We start from the raw sequence: 12,270 nt of genomic DNA on the forward strand, positions 1-12,270 counted from the left end.
CGTAACTGCTAGGTCTTCTCCAAGGACACAGGGAGGGAGGTTGGAACCCCACGTGCCCTCACCTCGCCTGGTGTGAGGGGCAGAATCGGTGCCACCCCCGGGCCTACTACCGGGGCCAGCCGTCGGTAGTGGGCAGCCGGCGCAGGGGGGGCCCAGGCCGTAGGGGCTCTGCCAGGGGCCGGGCCAGGAGCAAGGGGTAGGGGAAGGCCTTTGGAAAGTCGCCGGGGCCTCCAGGGGCCGGCGAGAGGCGCTCGGACTTGATGCTGACTGGTGGGGTGGGCGAGGAGGCGCCGCGGGCTGGAGGGCCTTCCTCGCCCAGGCTGCGGCCCCCACTGCAGGGAGAGAGAGAGAGAGGAGCGGTGCCGTGAGCTCAGCGAGGGAAGCCATGGAAGTGGCATGGCTTGGGCAAAGATTGGGCAGGAGGACCTTGGGAAAGGAGGGGGTGGCGATCCCTCTTGGGGCCTCCAAAATAGCCGCCCATCCCCACCAGGACCAGTAGGGAGGGGCTAAGTGCAGAACCGGGAGTGGCCACCAGGGGTCAGCAGTGGCTGGGGCTTGGAAGACTTGGGGGAGCCCCACCCGTGAACCCGGGGTGGGTGGGAGCGTGCAAGGAGGCAGTCGGGGCACTTACCTGGGCTGGGCGGGGGTGACCGGGGGCCCATCACCCCTGGAGGGCTGCCAGGGGGCCAGGGTGGGGGGCTGCAGCAAGCCTGGGGGCGGAGGGGGGTCTCCCAGGCCATATTCTGGGGGGGGGGCAGGAAGAGTAAACTGAGGCCCTGACCTCAGGGAGCCCCTTGCCCAAGCCTGACCCACCCCACAGGCCAGTTTTCAGTTCTGGAGGGCGGGGGAGTGTGGACCCCCGGCAGGCAGGTGTGTGGACACCTCCCACAGCGGGTGCATACCTGGGGGACCTGCAGGGAGGAAGGGGAAGCTCCCTAGTGGGGGTCCTGGGGTGGCAGTGGAGCACGGACTCTGCAGGCTACCATAGAGGCCTCTCTGTGGAGAGACAGGGGAAAGGGGAAACTGAGGCCCACACCCAGGCCACCCTGCCCCCACAGCCCTTCCACACCTTCCCCTCACTCACCGAGGTGCTCAGTCCCCCTCGGGCCCCAGCCAGGCCACCAGGCAGGTCTGGCCTCCTCCCATCCACTGCCAGGTACAGGGGCGGTGGTGTCTTGCTGCCAAGGTGGCTTGCTGAGAAGAGAGGGTGCGCAAGGCCTGGGGAGCAGGAGACCCCCAGAGAGAGGGCAGGTGGCCATGTCATCTAATGGAGTCTGAGGTCCAGAGTGATGCCCACAGCCAAGCAGGGCCAGAGCCAACATTCCCACCTTGCACAGCCCCCCTGGGACCACCACCCCTCCTCCCCCAGGGCCTATGCCCCATGCTCACCTGGGGGGCCAGCTTTAGGGGCTCCTGGACGGAAGGGGGATGGGCGGCTCTGGGCAGGCAGGGCCTCCCCAAGCCCACTGGGGTCGCAGCCTGGTGGGGGCAGGGCCCCATATGCCATGTCAGGGCTGGGCATAGTGGGAGCTGCTGGCTGAGGGCAGAGAGGACAGGATTGGCTGAGGAATGTGGAAATGAGGGCATCAAGTCCAAGACAGAAAATCCCAATGAGTTCAGTCGCCAGCCTCCACCTTCTGTAAGTCCTCACTACTCCTCCCTCTGGCCTAACGCCACATGGCTGGGGGAGCCTGTGTCTGCCTCTGTCGCTCCTTGACAGCTAGGCCCAGAGCTGAGGCTTCTTAATCAGCATAGGGTTGACCCTGAGGGGGCTTCCCAGGGTGTTTGATGAATCAAAGAAAGGAAGGAACTGGGACTTCCCTGGTGGTGCAGTGGTTAAGAATCCGCCTACTAGTGCAGGGGACACGGGTTCAAGCCCTGGTCCCCGAAGATCCCACATGCCACGGAGCAACTAAGCCCGTGTGCCGCAACTACTGAGTCTGCATGCTGCAACTACTGAAGCCTACGTGCCTAGAGCCTGAGCTCTGCCTCAAGAGAAGCCACTGCAATGAGAAGCCCATGCACCACAACGAAGAGTAGCTGCCGCTCACAACTAGAGAAAGCCCACGCACAGCAACGAAGACCCAATGCAGCCAAAAATTAAAATTAAAATTAAAAAAAAAAAAGGAAGGAACTGTCTGCCTGTTGAACTCTTTTCCATCCTTCAAAGCCCCTGCTATAATGCCCACTTCTCCAGGAAGCCTTCTCTGCCCACCCAGGCAGAAACCTGACCCCAAATTCTAGGATTCCTGGTCTTAAGTCTCTCTCTCAATCTCGGCCTCAGCCATTTGGACCTCAGAAGTGGGGGAAGGGCCCCATTCATGGCGGGGCAGGGAGTCACTTACGTAGAGCCGGGGCCGGGGCAAGGCTGGGTCACCCCCATCACCTGCCAGCCTCCGCAGCTTCTCTCCTGGCCCCTCAATCACCTCCTCTGGCTCCAGCTCTTGTCCATCAAGGCCCACGCCCCTCCGCTTCAGTGTCTGTGGAAGGGGGAGACAATAGGGTGACACTCCCCCCATCCTGGCCAAGGAACCTGGTTCTACGGGAGAGGGGAGGACCTATCCCATTCAGCTCTGTGGGCAGGCAGGGTGCAAGCACAGCCTGCTCCAGCCAAATCCTATTAACCAAAAACCCCAGTGAGTTATCACCTAGTAAGTTCCAACTGTGTGTGAGAGAGGGACTGTCCTGCCCTGGGACCAGAGAGGCCCGGGTCACACAGTAGAGGCCGAGATGCACCCAGGCCTGCTGGGATTATCCTAACACTGCTTCTGAGTGTGATTCAGTTCCTCCATTCTGCACCCATGTGCAGCCTCGGAGCCTGGCGTGCAGTAGGTGCTTAATAAATGTCAGCTGACTGAGCACCTGAGGACAACTTTATAGGTTCTCCTAAGCTGCCACCCACATAGGAGCAGTGACCAGCACACTCCTGAACCCCTGCCTCTCCTGTGCCAGCTTCTCCCCACCCTCTGCCACATTGGGGCTTCCTGGATGCAGTCCTAGCCCGCTGCTCTCTCCAGCCCAGTGGCTTTAGCTTCCCGCCCTGGGTAAAGATGCCCACATCCAAAGTGACAGTGATCTTGCCCATCCTGGGTCGTGGGTGTGAGGGCTGCCCAGCTAATGCAGGGGCTGCTCCTGCCTCTTTCTCCTGAGGATACAGCAGCTCAAGCAAAAACATTCCTGGGGCTTCCCTGGTGGCGCAGTGGTTGAGAGTCTGCCTGCCGACGCAGGGGACACGGGTTTGTGCCCCGGTCCGGGAAGATCCCACATGCCGTGGAGCGGCTAGGGCCCGTGAGCCATGGCTGCTGAGCCTGCGCGTCCGGAGCCTGTGCTCCGCAACGGGAGAGGCCACAGCAGTGAGAGGCCCGCGTACCACACAAAAAAAAACATTCCTGGACCTCAGTGAGGTCTGTTTGCTTTGTGGTACCTTTTCTTCTCTGTGTCTGTACTCACCAAATGGGTAACAGGAGCAAATGAGATGATGTGTGTGAGGGGCACATAGTGGGGCCCTCGATGTTTTTTATTTCCACTATCCAGGAAGTTGCCCCTAAAAGGGACACTCTATTACCCCAAACCTGCTTTGACTAGCAGCAAAGCCAAATTGCAACGCTCATCTTTTGTGCAAACCAAGAGTCCCTAGGCTCTGAGTGAGCAGAGTGTGCTGGGCTTCATGAGGCCAGGGAGGTGGGTCCCAGGGGTACCTCGAGGATGTCGGTGTTGGTGCGGCTCTCGTGAGGCTCACTGTACTCTGTGTACTTCAGTAGCACATGGTCCATGTCCGTGCTGGCGTACTGGAAGAGGCGGTTGGCGCTATTGAAGATGATGAGGGCGATCTCACAGTCGCAGAGTACACTTAGCTCATAGGCCTTCTTCATCAGCCCAAACTTCCGCTTGGTAAATGTCACCTGGACCCAGGACCCACAGGCGGGGCAGGAGAAGACAAAGATTTGGGATGGTGAGAGGGGAGGTGGAGGGGCCTAATTGTTGCCTGAACATGCCTCGTGATTCCATGCCTTTGCATGTGCTGTTCTTTCTGGCTATACTACTCCTTCTCACTTCTTAACATGGCAAACTCCTATCGATGCTTCAAAACCCAGCCCAAATGTCCTCTCCTTTGGTAAGTTTACCTTGGCCTCCAGGCAGAGCCCACACTCCCTCTCTGAGCTTCCCCAGTTCTGTGTCTCTCTCTGGTCCAGCGCTTTGAGTTGGGTGTATTTGTATTGAGTTCCATCTCCCCTGTGACTGGGGCTCCAGTCATCAAGGGGAATCAGTGAATTAATCATCATGAGAATGAGTAAAGGCTACATCTCAAACTCCTGACATTGCATCAAGTCTCCTTATTCCCTTGCAGTTCTCCCAGATGGCCAGACCTTTGCCCAGGCCATGTCCCCTGCCAGGAATGCCTTTCCCCGAACCACTGGCCCACCCACTGAACTCACCTGCCGATTCCTTTGGTCCAGAATGCGTGAGATCTGAATTTTCTTCCTCCCCATTGTCCCAGGCTGGGTGGAGTGTCCTTGGTCTGGGGGTTGGGGGGGGGAGGAGAAGAGGACAGAGTAGGTAGGTGGAGAGTGGGGACAGGCACCCCAGTCTACCCCCATCTTCCTCCTGCCCCTGCCAGGTGCTGAAAGGGAGATGATGGGGGAGATCAAGGCAGGCTGGGTCATCCCCACAGCCCACACCCTCGACCAGCCCAGGATGCAGCAAATGCTCATTGAACACCTTCAGACCAATGTTTTATAAGGAGAAGGCTGACCAAGGGGGAAAGATTGAGAAGTATGGGTGCCCCCACCTGAAGCTTTAAAGCAAAACAAGCTGGTAACTGTGGGACCTAGAGGGAGACTGACCCCGTGTCTGTGCAGCGGGGATAACAGTGTGGTGCATTGCCCAGTGCTGCTGGAGCATAAAATGAGCTAACCCACAAAGGGCATTCAGATCTGCCTTGCAGACGGCAGGTGCTGTGTATGCACTGCTGTTACAAATACTGGCGACAGCTTAAAAGTTCTCGATAGGCCAGGTTGGAGGGCCATCCAGTGCTGGTACCCAGCGGTGCTCAGTGATCCTGAGCCTCTGAAAGTAAGCCTGGTCCACACAGCAGACACTTTTGAACTCATTCAGTCCCACAATAGCCCTTCGATGAGCAAGGTTGAGGGCTGTGGTTACCAGAAAACATATATTAAAAATATATAAAACATATATTTAAAAACTGTATTGAGGGGCTTCCCTGGTGGCGCAGTGGTTGAGAGTCCCCCTGCCGATGCAGGGGACGCACGTGCCCCGGTCCGGGAAGATCCCACATGCCCCGGAGCGGCTGGGCCCGTGAGCCATGGTCACTGAGCCTGCGCGTCTGGAGCCTGTGCTCCGCAGCGGGAAAGGCCACAACAGTGAGAGGCCCGCGTACCGCAAAAACAACAACAAAAGAAAAACTGTACTGAGAGTGGAAAAAAGACTAGAAGGAAATGCTCAATCTGGGAGTCAACGCTGGGTGGAAATTTATGGGTGAGTTTTTTCCCGATTTTAAAAATTGAGATGCAATTCACATAACATAAAACTCGCCATTTTAACGTGTGCAATTCAGTGGCATTTAGAGCATCCACGACGTTGTACAACCATCACATCTATCTACTTCCAGAAAATTTTCATCCTCCCAAAAAGAGACCCCAGCCCCATTAGCAGCCACTCCCCATTCCCCTCCCCCCAGCCCCTGGCAACCACTAATCTATGTTCTCTCTCTATGGATTTGCCTGTTCTGGACACTTCTTATAAATGGAATCATACAATGTGTAGGCTTTTTGTCTTTTTTTTTTTCCTTTTTGATCTTTTGAATTTTCTAACGTTTCTCCCTCAGTGATTATAGATTTCTATTTTAAAAATGGTGTGTGTGGGGACTTCCCTGGTGGTCCAGTGGTTCAGACTCCACGCTTCCAGTGCAGCGGGCGCGGGTTCGATCCCTGGTCGGGAAACTAAGATCCCACATGCTGCGTGGCGTGGCCAAAAAATAAAAATAAAAATAAAATAAAAAGTTGGCGGGAAGCATAAGAGAAACCCTATCCCTGCCCCACCATCCAGCGGGAGGAGGGGGGAATGCCCTGGAAAGACTTAAGCTTGGAACCCTCAGACTGGGGGATGGGGTGGGCCCAGGCAAACTGGAGAGAAACTCTGGAATCCTCCTCATGGGGATCTTGGATCTCCCTGGTGGGGGCCCCAAGGGTGAGAATGGGCAGCTCAGTGAGGGCAGCATGTACCCAAGACACGGTCCAGGACTTTCCCAGCAGCCCTCATGCAGGACTCCTTGGAATCAAGGAATCATGTTGCCTGTTCAGCGGCACCCACCCCACTGTACAGACAGCCACTCCATGGCCCCCGAGATCCCCTCTGCCAACTCTATGACCACACTCCACTCCCCCCGGCCTCCCATGTCATAGGTGGTTGAGGCCTGCCCAGGGTGAAGTGGGCCTGCTCTCAGGTCTCAGCCAGCCCCTGAACAGAAGAGCGGTCTTTAGCAAGGGAGGCCTCTCCCTCGGCCTCAGTTTACTGTTCTGTGAATGGGGTGGGTATGAAATACAGCATACCTGGCACAAGGCCTGGGAATGAGCTCTTGGCAAGTATAGGGAAATGTAGGCCTGTCTCTGGGAGTAGCCATACCTGCTTCCCACACCCCAGCCCGAGGGGTCTGAGCAGGGTACCTCATCTTCCCACAGACCCAGGGCTGGAAGTATGAAATGCCCCAGTCTGTCATATGCGGCTCGCTGTGTGACCCCAGACACACCCTCCACCTTCTCTGGGTTGGGTCTCTGAGCGGTCACAGCTATGCAAATCCCAGGCCAACGAAAGCCCCCATCTCAGCCCCCCAGCTCCAGCTTGACTTGCTAAATTTAACCTCTGAGGCTAATTTTAATCGCCGGCTGGAATCAGGCTAGTTCCCACGGCTGGGGTGCGTTATCCCCGCCCTGACAGGTCCCTGGGGACAGAAGGAGGGCACTGGCCGGGAGGTCTCGGTGCCAAGATGATTCAGGAAATGCCCCCCACGCCTGGGGTCCCATGGGAACATGGGACTTGGACATGAGTCTCTGGGCCTGGAAGATCAACTCTGGCCTCTTCTCAATCTGTCCCCATTTTAGACAAGGACATCCTGGTTAGGGCAGGGTTCACATAATGGGGGAGCCCCAAGAGTCAGAAGGTCAGGGGGGGTTTCTCTGAACTGAGACCCAAGAACCAGACAGGAAGTAAGTTCCAGGCAGGAGTGGCAGGTGCAAAGGCCCTCAGGAGGGAGGAGATGCACCAGTAAGACTGGAGTGAGGGGAGGGTGGGAGGGAGGGAGACGCAAGAAGGAAGAGATATGGGAACATATGTATATGTATAACTGATTCACTTTGTTATAAAGCAGAAACTAACACACCACTGTAAAGCAATTATACCCCAATAAAGATGTTAAAAAAAATAAAAAAATTTAAAAAAACATGCTATCTGAACAAAAAAAAAATACTGGAGTGAGGAGGCCAGCAGGACAGGCTGCAGAGGCAGGGCCACTCCGGGTCCTCTGAGCTGCAGGGAGGCCTGTGGGTTTTGGTCTAAGAGCAGTATACAGCCGTGGGAGGGCTTTGAGCAAGAAGGCACACGACTTTTGGGGCTTCCCTGGTGGCGCAGTGGTTGAGAGTCTGCCTGCCGATGCAGGGGACACGGGTTCGTGCCCCGGTCCGGGAAGATCCCACATGCCGCGGAGCGGCTGGGCCCGTGAGCCATGGCCGCTGAGCCTGCGCGTCCGGAGCTGTGCTCCACAACGGGAGAGGCCACAACAGTGAGAGGCCCGCGTACCGCAAAAAAAAAAAAAAAAAGGCACAGGACTTTAAAAACTTGGCCATGGCTGCCATGGGGAGCAGGACAGTTGGGGGCAGGGGTAGAGATGACAGGAAACTACCGGGAGGCCAGGGCTGTGTCCATCTGGGCAGAGACTGGGGGTGAGGCCCCCTCTGTGCTATGCCTGAATCTTGCACTTTAAGTCACTGTACTCTAGGGCTCTTTGGGTCCTCTAGAAGCCACTAGGTCCTCTGCCATCTCTGGAGCCAGGCCGGACAGGTGAAGATGGACTTACACAGGGGTTTGAGTCTTCTGAACTTTGATGACCTTGGAGCCCCCAATCCTCACCCAGGAACCAAAGTCATCCCCTGCCCTGGTCCTTGAGGGATCTACCCAGCACAGAGCTGACCGCGTCCCTTCACTGTTCAAGCACTCCTCATGGCCCCTCACTGCCCTCAGGAAGAAGGAAGCTCCAGTCGTCAGCCTGCCATTCAAGGCCCTGCCCCAGGGGCTCCCCTGGTGGTCCAGCGCTTAAGACTTCGCGCTCCCCAGTGGTTAAGAATCCGCCTGCCAATGCAGGGGACAAGGGTTTGAGCCCTGGTCTGGAAGATCCCATGTGCCGTGGAGCAACTAAGCCTGTGCGCCACAACTACTGAGCCTGCGCTCTAGAGCCCGTGAGCCACAGCAACTGAGCCCGAGTGCTACACCTACTGAAGCCCACATACCTAGAGCCTGTGCTCCGCAACAAGAGAAGCCACTGCAATGAGAAGGTCGCGCACCGCAATGAAGAGTAGCCCCCGCTCGCCGCAACTAGAGAAGGCCCATGCGCGGCAATGAAGACCCCACACGGCCAAAAATAAATAAATAAAAAGAAAGAAAAATATTAAAAAAAAAAAAAAAAAAGACTCTGCGCTCCCAATGCAGGGGGCCTGGGTTCAATCCCTGGCCAGGGAATTAGATCTTGCACACTGAAACGAAGATCCCACATGCTGCAACTAAGACCCGGCGCAGCCAAATAAACAAAATAAATTTTTTAAAAAGTAAGAAAGGCCCTGCCCCAATCAGCTCCTGCCCATCGTCCTCTACCTTCAACAAAATATCTCTGCCTGAAAAGCCCTTGTTGCCCCTTCTGCACCTGGCCAACTCCGATTCACATTTCAGAAACCTAGCTCAAAAAAATCCATTCCTCTGTGAAGCCCTCCCTGCCCTCACTCTGGTCTCCCAGAGCCTCCATCCATCCCCTCCAGTTCTGACTCTGTGGGGCTAAGGGGGTCGTATATCCAGCTCTCTCCCTCTCCCCAAGACTGGAAGACCCTCAGGACAAGTCAGAGGGGTGACTGGGAAGATTTGGTGAAGGGAGCAGGTCAACAGGGACACATCTGAACTCCCCCCAGCTTCCCTCAACAACTTCCTCTCAGACTCCCCCAGCTGACTCCCTACCCAGAAATACACAGGCATGCAAATCCAGCCACTCAGCGTTGACCTGCCTCAGGCCCAGGTGTGAAGGGCCAGCCAAGGAATGCGGAGGCAGGCGGAAGGCCCAGGGTGTGCATATATATTTGTACTCACATGCAAATCCCCACCCCAAGCAGCAGACAGACCTGGCGGCCCCTTCTCCAGATGTTGGCGTGACCAGAACTGCTGGGGGGAGGTGGTGGTGCGTGCTGAATCTGCAGGGCACGAGGGGGGAGGCTGAGGTTAGGGGAGTACTCTTCTGTGCGCATGTCCCCCCCACCCCCACCAATGTCCAGCTAGAAAGCAGAGAGCTTATGGCATCTGCCCAGCAGAGAGGCACAGGTGGATTCATCGACCCAGGAAAGGGAAGAAGAGTCAGGAGAAATCCAAGAGGACGTCTCAAAGGAGGAAGCATGTAGTTGGGCCTCAGTGGAAGGGCTGGATGGGGCCCTGAGCAGATGGACAAGGGAGTGGGCATTTGAAGTCAAGAGTCCAATACCTCCCACCCCTTTCTTTGCCCCCCATACTTGGCATTTATCAAGTGCCAACCATTGTGATAAACTGACCTCAAAAGTAGAAAGCTTAAGTAGACCAATGACCACAGAAGATTAGAAAAGTGACTTGAGACCTACCATTAAAAGGACAACAGGCCCCGACAGTTTTATGGTTATTTTATCAAGTCTTAAAGGACAGGAAAGTGAAATGTTCTTTAAACTACCTCAGACTTTTGAAAACAATGGGAACTGCCCAAGTCATTTTATGAAGCTCTTGTAGGTCAGAACCTAAGTCTAAAAAGAGAGAAGTATTGACCACGAAAGGGGCAATGTTAGAAGCCAGGGATTTCAAGGAAGATCTCTCTGAAGAGGTGACATCTGAACTGAGACCCAAAGCCCAAGAAAGACACAGCCAAGCAAAGGAAGAGTCAGTTGTGGGGAGATCTGGTGCAAGGGTGTTCCTGGCAGGGGGAACTGCAAGGGCAAAGGCTCAGAGTGATCATGAGTTTGGCATTTTGAAAAAAAGCAAAGAAATCTCTATGACTGGACAGTGCGAGCAAGGGAGAGAGGGGAGGGGACTGGTGGTGGGGAGAGTTGCGGCGCTTGGATCACATAGGTCCTTGTGGGCCACAGTGATGAGTGTGGGTTTTACTCTGAGGGCATTAGGGAGCCACAGAGAGAGTCTGGAGGCAGGGGAGGGTCAGGATACGATTTTACAGTTTAAATAATCCCCTTGTACTTCCATGCATTGCTGGTGGAAAAAGAAAGAAGTAGAGCCACTCTGGAAAACTGTCTGGCACCTACTAAAGCTGAACACGCATCTACCCTTTGACCCAGCGATGCTTCTCTTCAACATTCACCTAAGAGAAAAGTGTCCATGTTTTACCAAAGGACACAGACAAGAATGTTCTCAGCAGCCTCATTTGTCATAGCCCCAAATTGGAAACCACTCAAATGCCCTCAATGGGAGAACTGGTAAATGATTTTTGGTAGATTCTATGCAAGACTACTATACAGCACAGAAAAAAGGATGCATTCCACCTCCATGCCACCACACAGGTGAATCTCCCAGACCATGTGCCAGTTCAGCAATACTGGGCTCCATAGAGAGGACACACCATGTGATTCCATTTATATGAAGTTCCAGAACAGGCAAAACTCACCTACAGTGATGGATATGAGCACAGTGGCCACCTGGAGCAGGGACTGTGACAGGACAGAGGGAGTCCGGGGACTGGGGTGTCCTGTTCCCCGGGCCAGGACCTGGATACATAGGTGTGTTCAGTTTGTGAAAATTTTTTAGCCCTACTCCAATGATTTTTGCATTTTTCTCTATGTGATTTATCTCAACCAAAAGATATTTTTAAAAACCTCGTCCCTGGGGACTTCCCTGACCGTCCAGCGGTTAAGACTCCATGTTTCCATTATAGGGGTCATGGGTTCGATCCCTGGTCTGGGAACTAAGATCTCACATGCTGTGCGGCGCGGCCAAAAAAACAAAAACCAAAACAAAACCCAAAACAAAACCCAAAACAAACCTTGTCCCTAGCCATGGCTGCCATGAGAAACAGCATCTGTCTGCGCAGGAGCAAGGTGGCCGGGAGAGGCTGGGGCAGGTGTCTAGGTGGGAGATGTGGGGCCTGAACTGGGACGGGGGCTGCAGGTAGGCAGAAGAGGATGGATTGTTTGGCGACCAAGGGGACAGGACGTGCTGGTGGCATATGCCTGGGGTTGGGAGGGGGCCTGGGGTCCCAGGCCTGAGCGTTGTTCTGGAGGGGGGAACTAGGGGTACAAAGGAAGATTTCATGAGTGCCTGGAGCATCGTAAACTCTCTAAGGTGATACCTGTGGTCACTAAGTCCATCAACAAACACCACTGCAGTCCTTCAGGCTATGACTGTCATCTCTCTCTACGAGGTCTCTTAGCCCCCTGGTGATGGAGATGGGGGTCTGGAAGGAATCCCACCCTCCCACTGACCCTTCACTGCTGGCCTCTCCCTGTGGAAGGACTCAGTTTTCTCACCTGTAAATGGGAGCGAGAATCCTTCTCCCAACAGCTGGGGAGGAGGGGGCAGTGGAGGGATCTATCAACCTTGGCTTCTGGCCTCCCAGAAGCCAGAAGGGAGAGGGGCCTTGGAACTGAGGATGCTGAGTCAGCGTGCCATCTTGCAAGACCACAGTGACACTTACTGTGACACGCTGGGCAACATCAGACCCCTACTTCCTCCCCCACAAAATGGGTCACAGAATCCTGATATAAAAGGCTTTGCAGTGAGGTTTGAGAAAAGATCAGGAAGAGTCAAGTTCCCCTTCTTGCCTCCCAGTGGGGCTTTAATGGAGGGACAAGTGGCAAAGTCACGCTGCCAGACCCTTGAGCTCAGAGGCCTCAGTCTGGTGGGGGACCCAGGCCGGCGAGGAAAGGAGAGGAGGAAAGGAGAAGTGAGAGGCAGGTGGGTGGCCTGGGGGAGATGAGGGCCCGCGGGACGCGGCGAAGCGGGGAGGGGGCGCTGCTCCTGGGCCCTGCAGCA

At 55.4% G+C, this 12,270-nt stretch overlaps 1 protein-coding gene across 2 annotated transcripts in view; it reads right to left on the minus strand.

Annotated features, from left to right (window-relative positions):
- MEF2B (myocyte enhancer factor 2B) overlaps window positions 1-12,270 on the minus strand; it is a 23,571-nt gene continuing 11,301 nt past the window's right edge. Inside the window, exons 2-10 of one of the 2 annotated variants that reach the window (XM_022558324.3) lie at window positions 9,364-11,006; window positions 4,437-4,519; window positions 3,699-3,902; window positions 2,346-2,480; window positions 1,390-1,537; window positions 1,085-1,218; window positions 903-996; window positions 632-743; window positions 1-332 (exon numbers count right to left, since the gene is read on the minus strand). In XM_022558324.3, the coding sequence (XP_022414032.1) occupies window positions 107-332; window positions 632-743; window positions 903-996; window positions 1,085-1,218; window positions 1,390-1,537; window positions 2,346-2,480; window positions 3,699-3,902; window positions 4,437-4,519; window positions 9,364-9,727 (1,500 nt within the window). In that variant the 5' untranslated portion in view covers window positions 9,728-11,006 and the 3' untranslated portion in view covers window positions 1-106. Of the gene's footprint in view, window positions 333-631; window positions 744-902; window positions 997-1,084; window positions 1,219-1,389; window positions 1,538-2,345; window positions 2,481-3,698; window positions 3,903-4,436; window positions 4,520-9,363; window positions 11,007-12,270 lie in introns of those variants that run through there. The other variant, XM_089905323.1, reaches the window with a different exon arrangement.

This window comes from Delphinapterus leucas, unplaced genomic scaffold (genome assembly GCF_059928025.1).
Source record: "Delphinapterus leucas isolate spDelLeu-1000000601 "Yukka" unplaced genomic scaffold, BTC_Dleu_Yukka2 spDelLeu_asBTCV2_sq25, whole genome shotgun sequence".
Lineage (NCBI taxonomy): Eukaryota > Metazoa > Chordata > Mammalia > Artiodactyla > Monodontidae > Delphinapterus > Delphinapterus leucas.